The 13,093-nt window shown below is 57.3% G+C and overlaps 2 protein-coding genes across 2 annotated transcripts; one reads left to right on the top strand and one right to left on the bottom strand.

Annotated features, from left to right (window-relative positions):
* Positions 1 to 316: 316 nt before the first annotated feature.
* Positions 317 to 5,642, bottom strand: LY79DRAFT_507933 (ABC transporter; the record flags this gene model as incomplete). Its single annotated transcript, XM_060553873.1, has 13 exons — positions 317 to 533; positions 612 to 1,073; positions 1,158 to 1,776; positions 1,916 to 1,980; positions 2,047 to 2,097; positions 2,166 to 2,361; positions 2,433 to 2,795; positions 2,862 to 3,024; positions 3,100 to 3,872; positions 3,941 to 4,174; positions 4,233 to 4,733; positions 4,799 to 5,345; positions 5,430 to 5,642. The coding sequence occupies 13 exons, from the start codon at positions 5,640 to 5,642 to the stop codon at positions 317 to 319; spliced, it is 4,404 nt and encodes a 1,467-aa protein (XP_060418293.1).
* Positions 5,643 to 8,414: 2,772 nt separating this feature from the next.
* Positions 8,415 to 13,050, top strand: LY79DRAFT_666774 (ABC-2 type transporter-domain-containing protein; the record flags this gene model as incomplete). The annotated part of the gene is made up of 3 exons (XM_060563277.1): positions 8,415 to 10,417; positions 10,469 to 10,628; positions 10,687 to 13,050. 3 exons carry the CDS (start codon positions 8,415 to 8,417, stop codon positions 13,048 to 13,050), a joined length of 4,527 nt encoding a protein of 1,508 aa, XP_060418292.1.
* Between the last annotated feature and the right edge of the window lie 43 nt (positions 13,051 to 13,093).

Below are 13,093 nucleotides of genomic sequence, written 5' to 3'. Positions count from 1 at the left end.
TAGTAGGGAGAACAGTTACACAGCGTTTCGTTAGTCATTCTTTCTGTCTACTGGGCCAAAGAGGTTGTTGAGAAACCTTCAGATACATTTCAAAATCTCGAGCAAACATCCACAGTGCCGCGAGAAATCGGCAACTCTGGAGTTGGACCAACGTGTGATTGTGCGAGGAAAGGGGCGAGACCGCTCAGACCCGTAGGCGTCTCTCAACCCTCTTGCAGTCCCGACTCTTCTGTGCCTATCTATCTAGTTTTATTATGCAGGTGAGATTGGGGTTCTCAAGCGGTTACATATGCCGGAAAGCCAGCGAATCTGGCGATCAATTCTCGTTCATCTTGTACAGCTCAGCAAACCTGGTCCTGCCAGAAATCAAACAAGCCGGTTCGCCGAACTCCAACAGCTCCCCGTCCCCGAGCAACGCGACCCTGTCGTAGCGAGAAACGTGCTTGAGTCGATGCATGACGGCCAGCACCGTGCAGTCGCCGAACTCGGTGTCGACAATTTCCTGCATGAGAGCCTCCGTCTCGGCGTCGACGCTGCGGGTGCGTCAGCGAGACGACTGATCCGGAGGGGCGAAGGGGGGCGGGGGAGCGGAATCATGACGGAAGACTCACCTGCCCATCGCCTCGTCCAATACCAACAGCTTGGACCGCCGCACCATGGCCCTGGCCAAGCAGAGAAGCTGCTTCTGGCCGGCCGACCAGGATTCGGCATCCGCGTCCCCGTCCAAGCCGCCCTGTGCCCGGACGAGGCCCCAGAGGCCGACCCTCTCCAGGGCCCGGGTGATCTCCGCGTCGCCCGGGCAAGCGCCGAAGGGGTCGATGTTGGCGCGGACGGTCCCGGGGATCAGGAAGGGGTCCTGGGAGACGACGTTGATCCGGGAGCGGAGCTCGGCCGGCGCCAGCGTCGACACGTCGACCCCGTCCAGCTCGATCTTGCCCTCTCTCACGTCCATCATCTGCAGCAAGCCCAGGACGAGCGACGTCTTGCCGCTGCCTGAGCGGCCGGCTACGGCGACGTGCTGGCCGGCATCAATGGTCAGGGTGACGCCCTTGAGCACCGGGTCCGTGTCGGGGCTGTCAAGACATTTTGCCTGGTTAGTTCAAAACGTCTCTCCCCCGGGCGACTCCCTGGCCGTCTTGGCAAACGTAGCGACTCACCTGTACGACGCGACTACATTGGAAAACCCGAGCGCCCCGGCCGACGGCCACGACGCGGGCGGAGGCGGCGACTTCCCGACCGAGGCCTCGGCCTCCGTCTCGGTCACGAAGCGCCTGACCCTGGCGACCGCCCCGACGCTGGATTCGAGCCTGGTCCAGGTCTGGATCAGACGGGCCAGGACCTCGCTGAAGCCGACGACCATGACGAGGCTCACGCCGGCGGCGCCGGCGCCGAAGCCGTCGCGCCACGCCACGACGGCGGACACGAGCGCGACGGCGAGCGCGGCCACGGCGAGGTCCAGCGCGAGGGAGAGCCAGGACTGCACGCAGCCCTGGGCGTAGGCCGGGCGCTGCGACGCGTCGGCGCGGCGGTGGCCGCGCGCCTGGTAGGCCGCCTGCCAGCCGAAGGCGCGGATCGTCGCGGCGCCGGCGGCGGACTCGGAGAAGTGGGCGTAGAGGGGCGCCTTGGCCTCGATCTCGAGCAGGCGCACCTGCCGCGACGTCCGCAGGTAGAAGCGCTGGAGCGCGTAGAGGACGAGGCCGAGGAGCGGCAGGCCCGCGCCGAGGTACTGGGAGAAGACGGCCAGGACCGCGAGCTTGGCCAGGACGGACACGGCGGCTTGTACGTGTGCTGTTAGCGTATTGCATCCGGGGCAGTTTTCTTTTCTCTCTCTCTCTCTCTCTCTCTCTCTCTCTTTTTTCTTGGCTACATCTTGTAACAGAATAGTGGTGGAAATGGGCGATAGAAAATTACTGACTGGAAGTATAGTTCACCATGTTGACGGGCAAGTCCATGTCGAGAAGTTGCATGTCTTCGCTGAATCTTGATAGGGGCCGGATCGTCAGTACACTGTTGCCTCCGCGTTCGGGGGTGGGGGGAGTAGCTTACCGGTTGAGGAGCTCTCCGCTGTCGGTCCTAGCCAGGAAGCGGAAAGGGGCGCTGCGGGAAGGATTAGATTCATCTTCAGCTTCCGAGGGGAGATCTTGGCCCCGCGGTGGAAGACGTACGCGAGAACCGTCCTGAGAAGATCGGCGTGGAGCTTGAAGGCCGTGTTGGATACGACATCGAGGAAGGCGAACCAGGCAGCCAGAGAGGCGGTCAGAGTGCCGAGGACGCCGAACAGGGCGTAGACGCCCATGTAGTACCCGATACTCTTGTTGGGCGCGGCGGTGTTCGCCTCGGACCACCACTTGATCCAGACGGCTGGGGGAGTATCCATGTATCAGTTCTCTGATTTGGTCCCTGCATGGGCGAAGACGACGACGACGACTTACTCGAGAACTCGGAGAAGAAGATCCAGGCCACGACGGAGATGCCGTACAGGGCCACAGCTTTCCACCCTGCGTTGCGGAAATAGTACGCGTAAACTGCCGTCTCCCCGTTCCTGCGTCGGACATCGGTATGGAGTATCTCGTCTTCTTCGCTCCTGTCCGACAGCTCGACTGGCGGATGGTCGATCGGAGCTTCAGGCGCATCGATGCCCGCCTTGTCCTCGGCCACACCATCACAGGGCAACAACCTCAGACCGAGCTTGCTGACATATCCCTGGCGACGGACGAGGATTTCAGGACTGCCAATTTCCTGGATTCTGCCGCGCTCGATGGTGATGATGTTGTCTGCAAGAGCCATGGCATTGTCTGTTGTAGCACCATGAGTAAGGTGTTCCAGAAACGCGAGGGGGGGGGATGAGACTGTCGACGTACGATGATGTGTTGCAACAACGACCGAGGCGCGCTGTTTCTTGAAAAGCCCATCGGGCCCAATGAGGCGATTCAAGACATGATGGGCTGTTCTGGCGTCCATTCCAGCGAAAACATCGTCGAGAACCACCACTTTATGCCTGGAGTAGACGGCTCGTGCAAGCGCCTAGGTGCGAAGATGGAAAAGGTCAGCGGAACGATACCGGGCCACAGCCGAACGGAAGATTTCCTGCCCACTTACGACGCGTTGTTTCTGGCCACCGCTGAGGCTCACGCCTTTGCTGCCGACGAGAGTGAAGTCGCCTTTCGGTAACGCCTGCATGTCGGCCTCGAGCGCGCATGCCGACACTACGGTGTCGTACCACTTTTGTTCATAAAACGAAGCCCCGAGTATGTTTTGCCGGACAGTGCCGTTCTCGAGCCAGGGGGTTTGGGAACAGTATGCCGCGTCGTCCCTTTGGCACCCCCTTCCTGCCGTCGGCTTTGCCACTGGAGACGTGGAGATCAAGTTGCCTAGAATCGCGCTCAAGAAGCTCGACTTGCCACTCCCGACCGGACCGACGACAACAGTCACAGCGCCTCGCTGAATGTCAATGGTGAGGTCATGAAGTGTAGTCTTGTCTTTGTGCCACCCGAAACTCTGTCCTTTCCATGAGACGATGTGGTTCCCTGGCGAGAGTGAGGGCCTTTTTGTACCCTCAGAGATCAGCGACCCCCGCCCAGGGTCTGCTCTCGGCTGACCATGGTGACGGCTAGGGCTACGAGGGCGCTGATGGTGAATCTGGGCGTTGTGGCTATAGTTGCAGAAGTCTTGTATCCGGTCGAAGCAGGCAAGCGACTGCACAACCATGGGCAGAAGCTGGATGAAACTGACGACGGGCGTGGTGAGCAGCGATATGAGGGCAATCGACGTGAATGCTTGCGCCGGTAGCAGCGTTCCGCTCTTCCAAAAGACGGAAATGAGGGCATACACGCCAAAGGTGACGATGGGGGCGAGATTGATCGGGGTGAGTGCTGGGTTTGTCTCCTGATTTAGCATTTGGAGCGCAGTCGGGGGGTTCCGTGTCGCCCGGGGGACTTACAGAGCAACAATGTGGCCACGAGGAGCTTTCGGAAGGATTTGGAAGTACCAATCTCATCTTCCCTGAGATGCCGGATTTTGTTCGACATGACCTCGCCGAGCCCGAGCATCTTCACGGCTTTCATCTCACCGAGCATGGCGGCGGTCGTGCGGAGCCGCTCCTGGATCTTTTCGATCCATCGCGTCTGGGCCGTCTTGGTTGCCACGGATATTTTCGACACGGCAGATATGAAGACTGGGAAATGTAGGTCAGAGCTCACGTCTGCGGCACCGTACGCGCGCGTCTTACTCACCTAAAACGAGAATGATGGGAGCCAGGCAGGCAAGCGAGAGTTGGAGCCCAAGCAGCCAACTGGCGACGGCGATGTCCAGCAGAGAGGCCCAGACTGCGTGAAACATGGACATTGCTCCGGTTATACGTTCCACATCGGTTCCCATGAGAGCAACCGCCGTGATTTCCCCAGCGTCGACCTCCCTGGTATGTATAGTTTGTTGATAGATGAGTGCAATCAACCCCCCGCGAAGCCTGGTCTTGAAACGAAGGTTGTGGTACCGAAAGACCGAGCCGCTCACCGCGATTCCCAAGTATACCAGAGCCCAGGCGCCGATCAACCCTCTACCATAGTTTGAATCGGCATCTTTTTGCGCCACGAAGCTGACAGTCGTGTTGATGAGGAACGGCTGCGTGAAAGTAAAGATGGTGAGGCATAGCCGGGGAAGGACCGGTGACAGAAAGGAGCCCAGATAGCTCCGTAAACAAGCTCTCAGCAGACTGCGGCGACTTTGGTGGTCGTCTGTCGGGAATTCAGGATAAGTGAGGGGTCCCCTTGTCGCATCTGGCCAGAGATGAGAGACTCACATTTATCCCAAGCAACAGCCAGGTCCTCGTGTAGAGCGCGGCTTTCGAGGCTAGGGTCGAGACCAGGCAGATCGCCGGGCGAAATGACTCTGGAATACCCCGAGTAGAAAGTCCGCGCAAGCCAGGTGAACAAGGTCCTCGCCCAAAAGCCGCTGCTCTGCTCTGGCGTTGCCTGTTTGCTGTCCGACAGGCTCTCGTCACGGGGCACGCCCTTTTTCGATTCGACAGACTCGAGAAGAAGCGCCGCCACGATGGAAACGAGCACGAACGTCAACGCAGTCGCTGACGCCAACGCGGCGTCTCCGATAAGCCACGCCGTACGGACGCGAGCGACCCCCAGAATGGCTGCTGCGGAGAGATACAGGCTGAGCAGTGTTGACGGCCGCTGCGATCGTTGGTGGCTCAGAACTGATAGCAGGCAAACTGCGGTCGTGGCGGCGAGCGCCAAAGCATCCGCTGCGACCGATGCCGAAGTCTGGAACGGCCTCGTCCGCGTGCGTAGTACCAGGAAAGCTATCTGGAAGGCAAGCAACACAGCCAATGCCACCTGGGAACACGATACTTGATCAGACACTCGAGTGCTTTATCACAGACGGCTTCTTGAGAAGAAAAAAAAAACACACAGACGTACTAGTTTACCGCACAGAAGCCTAGATTTGACCGAGAAAGCAGGCGGCAGGCGTAAGAGGGTAAGCATCCGTGACGGCGCGAGGAGAAGGAACAGAACAGATGGCAAACACGCCAAAAAGACGTCCTCAAAGTACAGCGTGAAGTCGAACGATCTACAGCCGGGATAAACTCGTGGCCCAAAGGACCGGTCGTTAGAAAGATGTGCGCAGGACATGGCGAATGCCCCAATTCCGGTATCACGATCCAGGAGACTGGTCAAAGCATTGCCAGAAAGTGCGAATTGGTAGTCGGAGAACTTTACATATCCGATTACTGCAGACGGTTGGTTTGAAGGACCTTTTTTTTGTTTTTGTTTTTGTTTTTGGTCCGGGGTGTGTGTAGGTGATGAGACACGCGTGCGTTGGTGCCTGTTGGTTATCTTACAGACAAACACAGTTGGTTGGGTCGGCTGTCAGACAATCGGGAGGGGTTTGCCGGATATAAGGATTGATACCGGATGTGAAGGCCTGTCATCGTGTCCGTTGGTATATCGCGACAGGATTGAGTCTCGAGTATCCCAAGATTAGCCAGCAAGCACTTATCAGATTCGTCCCCGTTCGGACAACTAAATTGCTTCGGGATCTGTTTTCCAAAATATCGTGCCCAAGCCTTTCGACTCTCCTCGTACGCTGGTAAACCCCACCTCCTCATCCAAGCCGTGTTATGCACAGTTGCAGTCCATGGTGTGAGTACGGATAAGCGTCTCTTCAACCGTATCCTATCAGGTGTTTCGGCAATGTACGATGGAAAGCCGATTATTTCTGTTGGTGCTGAAAACCACAAGCTCCAGATAGATCATCAATGGTGCTTCCGTGCTCTCCACAACCGGCATGTCCAGAACTGCTTCGGGTGTAAGGGAGTGTCGGACAGAGCTACAATGTGCAACAGGGCCTTGCCATCTCGTACACTCTTCGATCTTGATAACAGAATCAGATAGTGTTGATGGAGGACCCCACTGGGTCACGTGACCCACCACCTCCTCCCTCCTTCTAGCCAGCCTCTGCCCGCTTCGGGCAGCCCACTCCTTGCCAGCTTTACATCACGGTTATCACCAATATCAACGGATATTGCTTCACCTTCGCTGTTGCTCACCGTCCCACAGATAGAGGCCCTTGTGATGCTGGCGTCAAGGACGCCGCCGCCGAGGCGGTACATCATAGACCCGGAAGATGTATCGAGTCAGCGAACCGAAAACAGCTTCGGGCCTGACATCCCGGCTCCTTGAAGAGTGGAAAATACACACGTCACGCTCTGGCATGTGCCGGCGCGGCAGATGACGCCATTGCGATGCCTCGGAACCAACACATTGTGTCTCCGTTACCCCCGCGACACCGACGCAGCGGCTTACTATTAACCTCTTCGTACCGGGGGCTTGCGTCAGACGACCGAGGGGCAAACCTAAGATGAGTCGCGGCCCGGGTACGGTGCGATGATTGACTAAGCGGGATGGACCCTGGAAACCGAAATATTACGGATGGCGTATGGTGTTTGCAAGCGGGCTTGAATGCGGGCTTGAAAGCGGACCCCGAGTTGCACCCGGGAGTCAGTGGTTGAGGTTAGATGTAAGTCTATCTGCCTTTGGCCAACTGAATGGGCGTCTCATCTTCCACCCAGTACCCTGCAGGTATGCAGTCCACACGCCGACGGCATTGAATCCCATGTTAATTTCCGCATCTAATGTAGGTGGCAATATCAGTTGATACCGATGACAACTAATCGAGTCTACAGACAAGCTGATAGTGCCCCCACCCCCCCTGTCAACCCGAGAGTACCGTGCACAATAACAGCAATAAACCTCATATCCTAAAGGTTGCAGGTTCAAATCTTGTTTTCTTAGATTTTTTAGTTCTAAAACAGCCCCACCGGGGAGGGTTAGACTAGTACAAACCTACCCTGGTGCCTGCTTCCCACGCTATACTCCAGGTCAGGATAGGCCAAGACTATCCCTTTCACCTCTATTTTTTATTGATTTTATTAAGGTAGTTGTGTTATCACTAAATCAACTGTCTGCCGAGGTTTATTACAGTTATGTTATTGTGCACGGTACTCTCGGGTTGACATGGGGGGACACTATCAGCTTGTCTGATCACTCCAACTGATCCGATAAGTGGACCATTGTACCGGTATCTGGCTTTAGGAAGGGAGGAAACCGGGGAAGTAAGGTGCGGCTCGTGGTCAGCACGTCCAGAAGACAAGAAACACACAAACAGTTGGTTTCTTTTTGCGGGAGCAAGCTGCATGTGGACGGTGGGAGGTTTGGACTTCTAGGAAAATCTCACGGATCGACGGTGTCCGCTCGGAGCACATGAACTTCCCGAAAGCCCGCCAATATGGGCCGCCAATGGGGGCCGTCCATAGGGGCGCGCCCCACACTACCGCCCCTCGGACACCTGAAGCCGCCACGGGCCCACAATGTCGACTTACACGCTGGCAGCGGACAAGTGGAAGATGCTAGCTAGGACTTCGTCATCTAAACCCGGCTCAATAAATGGATTTCGATGCTTGTTTCTGGGATGTTGGCGGATTCAGCCCCCCGGATGACCCGGGGCCCTGGAACGAATAGGGGACTCGGGTTATGAGATGGACACCCTACGGTTTGAGTGCCGTGGACCCCCGGGAAGCAAGAGACTCCGTAGAGCCCTTGATAAACCTCGACCAGCCCATATCTGCATGGAACGTTTCAGCTAACCAGAGAGAAACCGAAAAGAATATATTCACTACCCTTCCTATCCATCTGATCGAGGTCTTGTTCGGACGGGTGCTTCGAAGAACCAAGCAAGAGTACTGGTTGGTGTTGATCGGTGAGCATTGGGACGCCGCTTATAAAGGATATATCCTGGAGTCTAACTGCTCGTCTTTGAACACAGGATAGCAAGACATACCTGCAACCGCTCCATCAGCCAGCATTCTACGCCAGTTGGTTGTATTTCATCCACCGGCCGACGACATGTCTGTGCCATACAACGCCGACGCAACCTCTCGCATCACTGGCGCCGGCCATTCTTCCCACGGTAGCCAAAAGACTTTTGTGGATCACGACTCGACATTAACCCAAAACGGAGAAACTGAGAAAGCTACGCAAGTCATGGGGGACAGCACAGTATACGGCAGAGATGCCGATGCGTCTGCATCGACAACTGACGAAGATGGAAACGACACGGAGCTGGACCGCCGCCAATCTATCGTGCAAGAGCTTGCCCGGGAATACACCCGCCACTCGGCTGTCAACGTCGACGGGAACAACGTGGCCCTGTTCGGCAGCGAAGACCCCAATTCGCCACTCAACCCCCACGGAAAGAATTTCAGCGCCCGCAAATGGGCAAAGACTCTCGCAAAAGTTACAAACGAGTACGGAGCCGGTTACCGGACGACCGGATTCGCGTTCCAGAACTTGAACGTCTTCGGGTACGGCAAGGAGACGGATTACCAAAAGGACGTTGGAAACGTGTGGCTTGAGCTGCCCGGTCTCGTTCGCAGCCTTACTTCGAAGACGGGTGGCCAGCGCCGTATCGATATCCTCCGGGACTTCAACGGTGTTGTCGAGGCGGGGGAGATGCTCGTCGTTCTCGGGCCTCCCGGGTCCGGCTGCTCCACCTTTCTCAAGACCATTGCCGGCGAGATGAATGGCATCTACACCGATGAACGTGCCTACTTCAACTACCAGGGTCTGACGGCGAAGGAGCTTCACAAACACCATTCCGGAGACGCGATATACACCGCCGAAGTCGATGTCCATTACCCTCAGCTTTCCGTCGGAGACACCCTCACGTTTGCTTCCAGAGCGCGCTGCCCCCGAACTCTCCCGCCCGGGGTCTCGGCAGACCAGTACTGCGACCACCTCCGCGACGTTGTCATGGCCATGTACGGCATCAGCCACACGGTCAACACCCGTGTGGGCAACGAATACGTTCGCGGTGTCTCTGGAGGAGAGCGGAAGCGCGTGACCATCGCAGAAGCCACCCTGTCCAACGCCCCCCTGCAGTGCTGGGACAACTCCACCAGAGGTCTTGATTCGGCCAACGCGGTCGAGTTTTGCAAGACTCTGCGTTTGCAGTCGGAGCTGTTCGGGCAGACGTGCGCCGTCTCCATCTACCAAGCACCCCAAAGCGCGTACGACTTTTTTGACAAGGTTCTCCTCATCTACGAAGGGCGGCAAATATTCTTCGGTCGCACGACGGAAGCCAAACAGTACTTTATCAACCTCGGGTTCGAATGCCCGTCTCGCCAGACCACCCCCGACTTCCTCACCTCCATGACGGCGCCTTCCGAGCGTGTCGTTCGCCCCGGGTGGGAATCCCGCGTTCCCAGAACCCCCGACGAGTTTGCCGCTTGCTGGAACGCCAGCCGTGAGTGCCAGGACCTGAAGGAGCAGATCGAGCAATACAAAGCCGCGCATCCCCTCGGCGGTCCCGACGTCGAGGTCTTCATGAACCAGAAGCAGTCGGTCCAGGCCAAGAACCAACGCCTCAAGTCTCCCTTCATCCTCTCGTATGGCCAGCAGGTCAAGCTGTGCCTCTGGCGCTGCTATAAGCTTCTCATAGGAGATCCCAGTCTGACTTTATTTATGCTCTTCGCCAACACGGCCCAAGGGCTCATCATATCCTCCTTGTTCTACAATCTTCCGCAATCCACTTCGTCCTTCTACAGTCGGTCTGCCATCCTCTTCGTCGCCATCCTCACCAATGCTTTCTCCAGCGCCCTCGAGATTCTCACCCAGTACGCCAAACGGCCCATCGTCGAGAAACAGAGACGCTATGCTTTCTATCACGCATCGGCCGAGGCCTTTGCTTCAGTCTTGGTGGACATGCCGTACAAGGTCGTGAACACCATATGCTTCGACCTGATCATCTACTTCATGTCCAACCTGAACAGGAACCCTGGTAATTTCTTCTACTTTCTTCTCACCACTTTCCTCATGACGCTCGCCATGTCCGGCCTGTTCAGATCAATGTAAGTTTCCCCATCTCATACCGGGAAGTGATACCCGCTGACGCCAAACAGCGCCTCCTTGTCGCGCACTTTGTCTCAGGCCATGGTGCCGGCCTCGATCCTGATTCTAGCTCTGGTTATTTTCACTGGTTTTGCCATCCCCGTTGACTACATGCTCGGGTGGTGCCGGTGGATCAACTACCTCGACCCTGTTGCCTACGGCTTTGAATCGGTGAGTTTGGCACATCCCAAAAGTCATTTGAGCAAGAAACTCACCGCCATCTCTCCAGCTCATGATCAACGAGTTCCACAATCGCGAATATTCGTGCAGTTCCTTCGTTCCTAGCCCTACAGTGGCCGGCTACGAGAACACCACTTTGGCCAACCGAGCCTGCTCTGTCGTTGGCGCTGTTCCCGGAAGAAATACTGTTAACGGTGACGCGTACATCAACTTGCAGTACAAGTACTTTCACTCTCACAAGTGGCGCAACATTGGTATCATCATTGTTTTTGCTGTTGTTCTCCATGCGGTGTACCTCGTCGCCACCGAGTACATTGCGGCCAAGAAGTCCAAGGGAGAGGTCCTCGTCTTTCGCAGGGGTGTCTCTGCGCCTACCAAATCCAAGGACGATCCCGAAGCCTCCGTGTCAGGCCCCTCTGCGATTGTCGAGAAGGGCGGCAACGGTGCTTCTGCCAACGAGGGCACGATTCAGGGCTCCACGAGCGTTTTCCACTGGAGCAACGTGTGCTACGACGTCAAGATCAAGACCGAGACCAGGCGCATTCTGGACCATGTGGACGGCTGGGTGAAACCCGGCACGCTGACGGCGCTGATGGGTGTCTCTGGCGCCGGAAAGACGACCTTGCTCGATTGCCTCGCAGACCGGGTCTCGATGGGCGTGATTACGGGAGATATGCTCGTCGATGGGAAGATCCGCGACGAGTCCTTCCAGCGCAAGACCGGCTATGTTCAGCAGCAGGACCTCCATCTCGAGACGAGTACCGTCCGCGAGGCGCTGGAGTTCAGTGCTCTGCTGCGACAGCCTGCTAGCACGCCCAAGGCGGAGAAGCTCGCATATGTGGACGAAGTCATCAAGCTCTTGGACATGCAAGACTACGCCGACGCCGTGGTGGGCGTGCTCGGCGAGGGCCTCAACGTCGAGCAGCGGAAGCGCCTCACCATTGGCGTCGAGCTGGCCGCCAAGCCGCCCTTGCTGCTTTTCGTCGACGAGCCTACCTCCGGCTTGGACTCTCAAACGTCTTGGGCCATCCTCGACCTCCTCGAGAAGCTCTCCAAGGCCGGCCAGTCTATCTTGTGCACCATTCACCAGCCGTCCGCCATGCTGTTTCAACGTTTCGACCGCCTGCTGTTCCTGGCCAAGGGCGGTCGGACCGTGTACTTTGGAGACATCGGCGAAAACTCCGACGTCCTCACGTCCTACTTCGAACGGAACGGTGCGCCCAAATGCCCTCCTGGCGAGAACCCGGCCGAGTGGATGCTCTCTGCGATTGGCGCGGCCCCCGGTTCGTCCACCGAGGTTGACTGGCATCAGGCGTGGAAGTCGAGCCCCGAGTACCAGGCCGTTCAGGACGAGCTCGCACGACTCAAGGCTCAGGGCGCCAACGGCGAGCAGCGCTCGGGTGAAGACGAGATGCTGTCCCATCGCGAGTTTGCCGCTCCTCTGCGGGACCAGTTCGTCATCGTCACCCGCCGAGTCTTCCAGCAATACTGGCGCACGCCCTCGTACCTCTACTCGAAGTTCATCCTCTGCTGTTCCATTTCCCTCTTCATCGGCCTCGTCTTCCTCAACGCTCCGCTCAGCATCCAAGGCTTGCAGAACCAGATGTTCGCCATATTCAACATTCTCAGCATCTTTGGCCAGCTCGTGCAACAGCAGCTGCCGCACTTCGTCACACAACGCTCCCTCTACGAGGTCCGCGAACGCCCCTCCAAGACGTACAGTTGGAAGGTGTTCATGCTGTCGCAAATCGTCACCGAGATCCCCTGGAACTCCCTCATGTCGGTTTTCATGTTCCTCTGCGTCTACTACCCCGTCGGCCTGTACGAGAACGGCGACCCGAGCCAGAGGAGCGAGCGCGCTGGGTTGATGTGGCTTCTGTTCTGGCAGTTCATGATCTTCACCTGCACCTTTGCCCACGCCTGCATTGCCATCACCGACACAGCGGAGATGGGCGGCAACCTCGCCAATCTCATGTTCATGATGTGTCTGCTGTTCTGCGGTGTCTTGGCCAGCCCCGAGTCTATGCCCGGCTTCTGGATCTTCATGTACAGGGTGTCACCGTTCACGTACCTGCTGTCGTCGATCTTATCGACAGGTCTGGCAAACTCGAGCGTGACATGCGCCGCGAATGAGTACATCCACTTCAACCCGCCGAACAACGAGACGTGCGCCAGTTATATGAGCGGCTACATCAAGGCCTCGGGAGGATACCTCCAGAACCCCACCGCACAGGCTGATTGCAGCTTCTGCCCCATCGACAGCACCAACACTTTCCTCACTTCCATCAGCTCCCACTTTGAGCACAGATGGCGCGACTTTGGCATCGGTATGGTGTATATTTTCTTTAACATCTTCGCCGCCTTGGCCCTCTATTGGTTGGTCCGCATGCCCAAGGGCAAGAAGAAGGCTTGAAGGCTTCGCAAGGGAGAAGCCCCAGCTTGAACCCGGGTTTCGG

Source organism: Colletotrichum navitas, assembly GCF_030913465.1.
Source record: "Colletotrichum navitas strain CBS 125086 chromosome Unknown LY79scaffold_8, whole genome shotgun sequence".
NCBI lineage: Eukaryota > Fungi > Ascomycota > Sordariomycetes > Glomerellales > Glomerellaceae > Colletotrichum > Colletotrichum navitas.
This window is presented reverse-complemented; position numbering and strand designations above follow the sequence as displayed.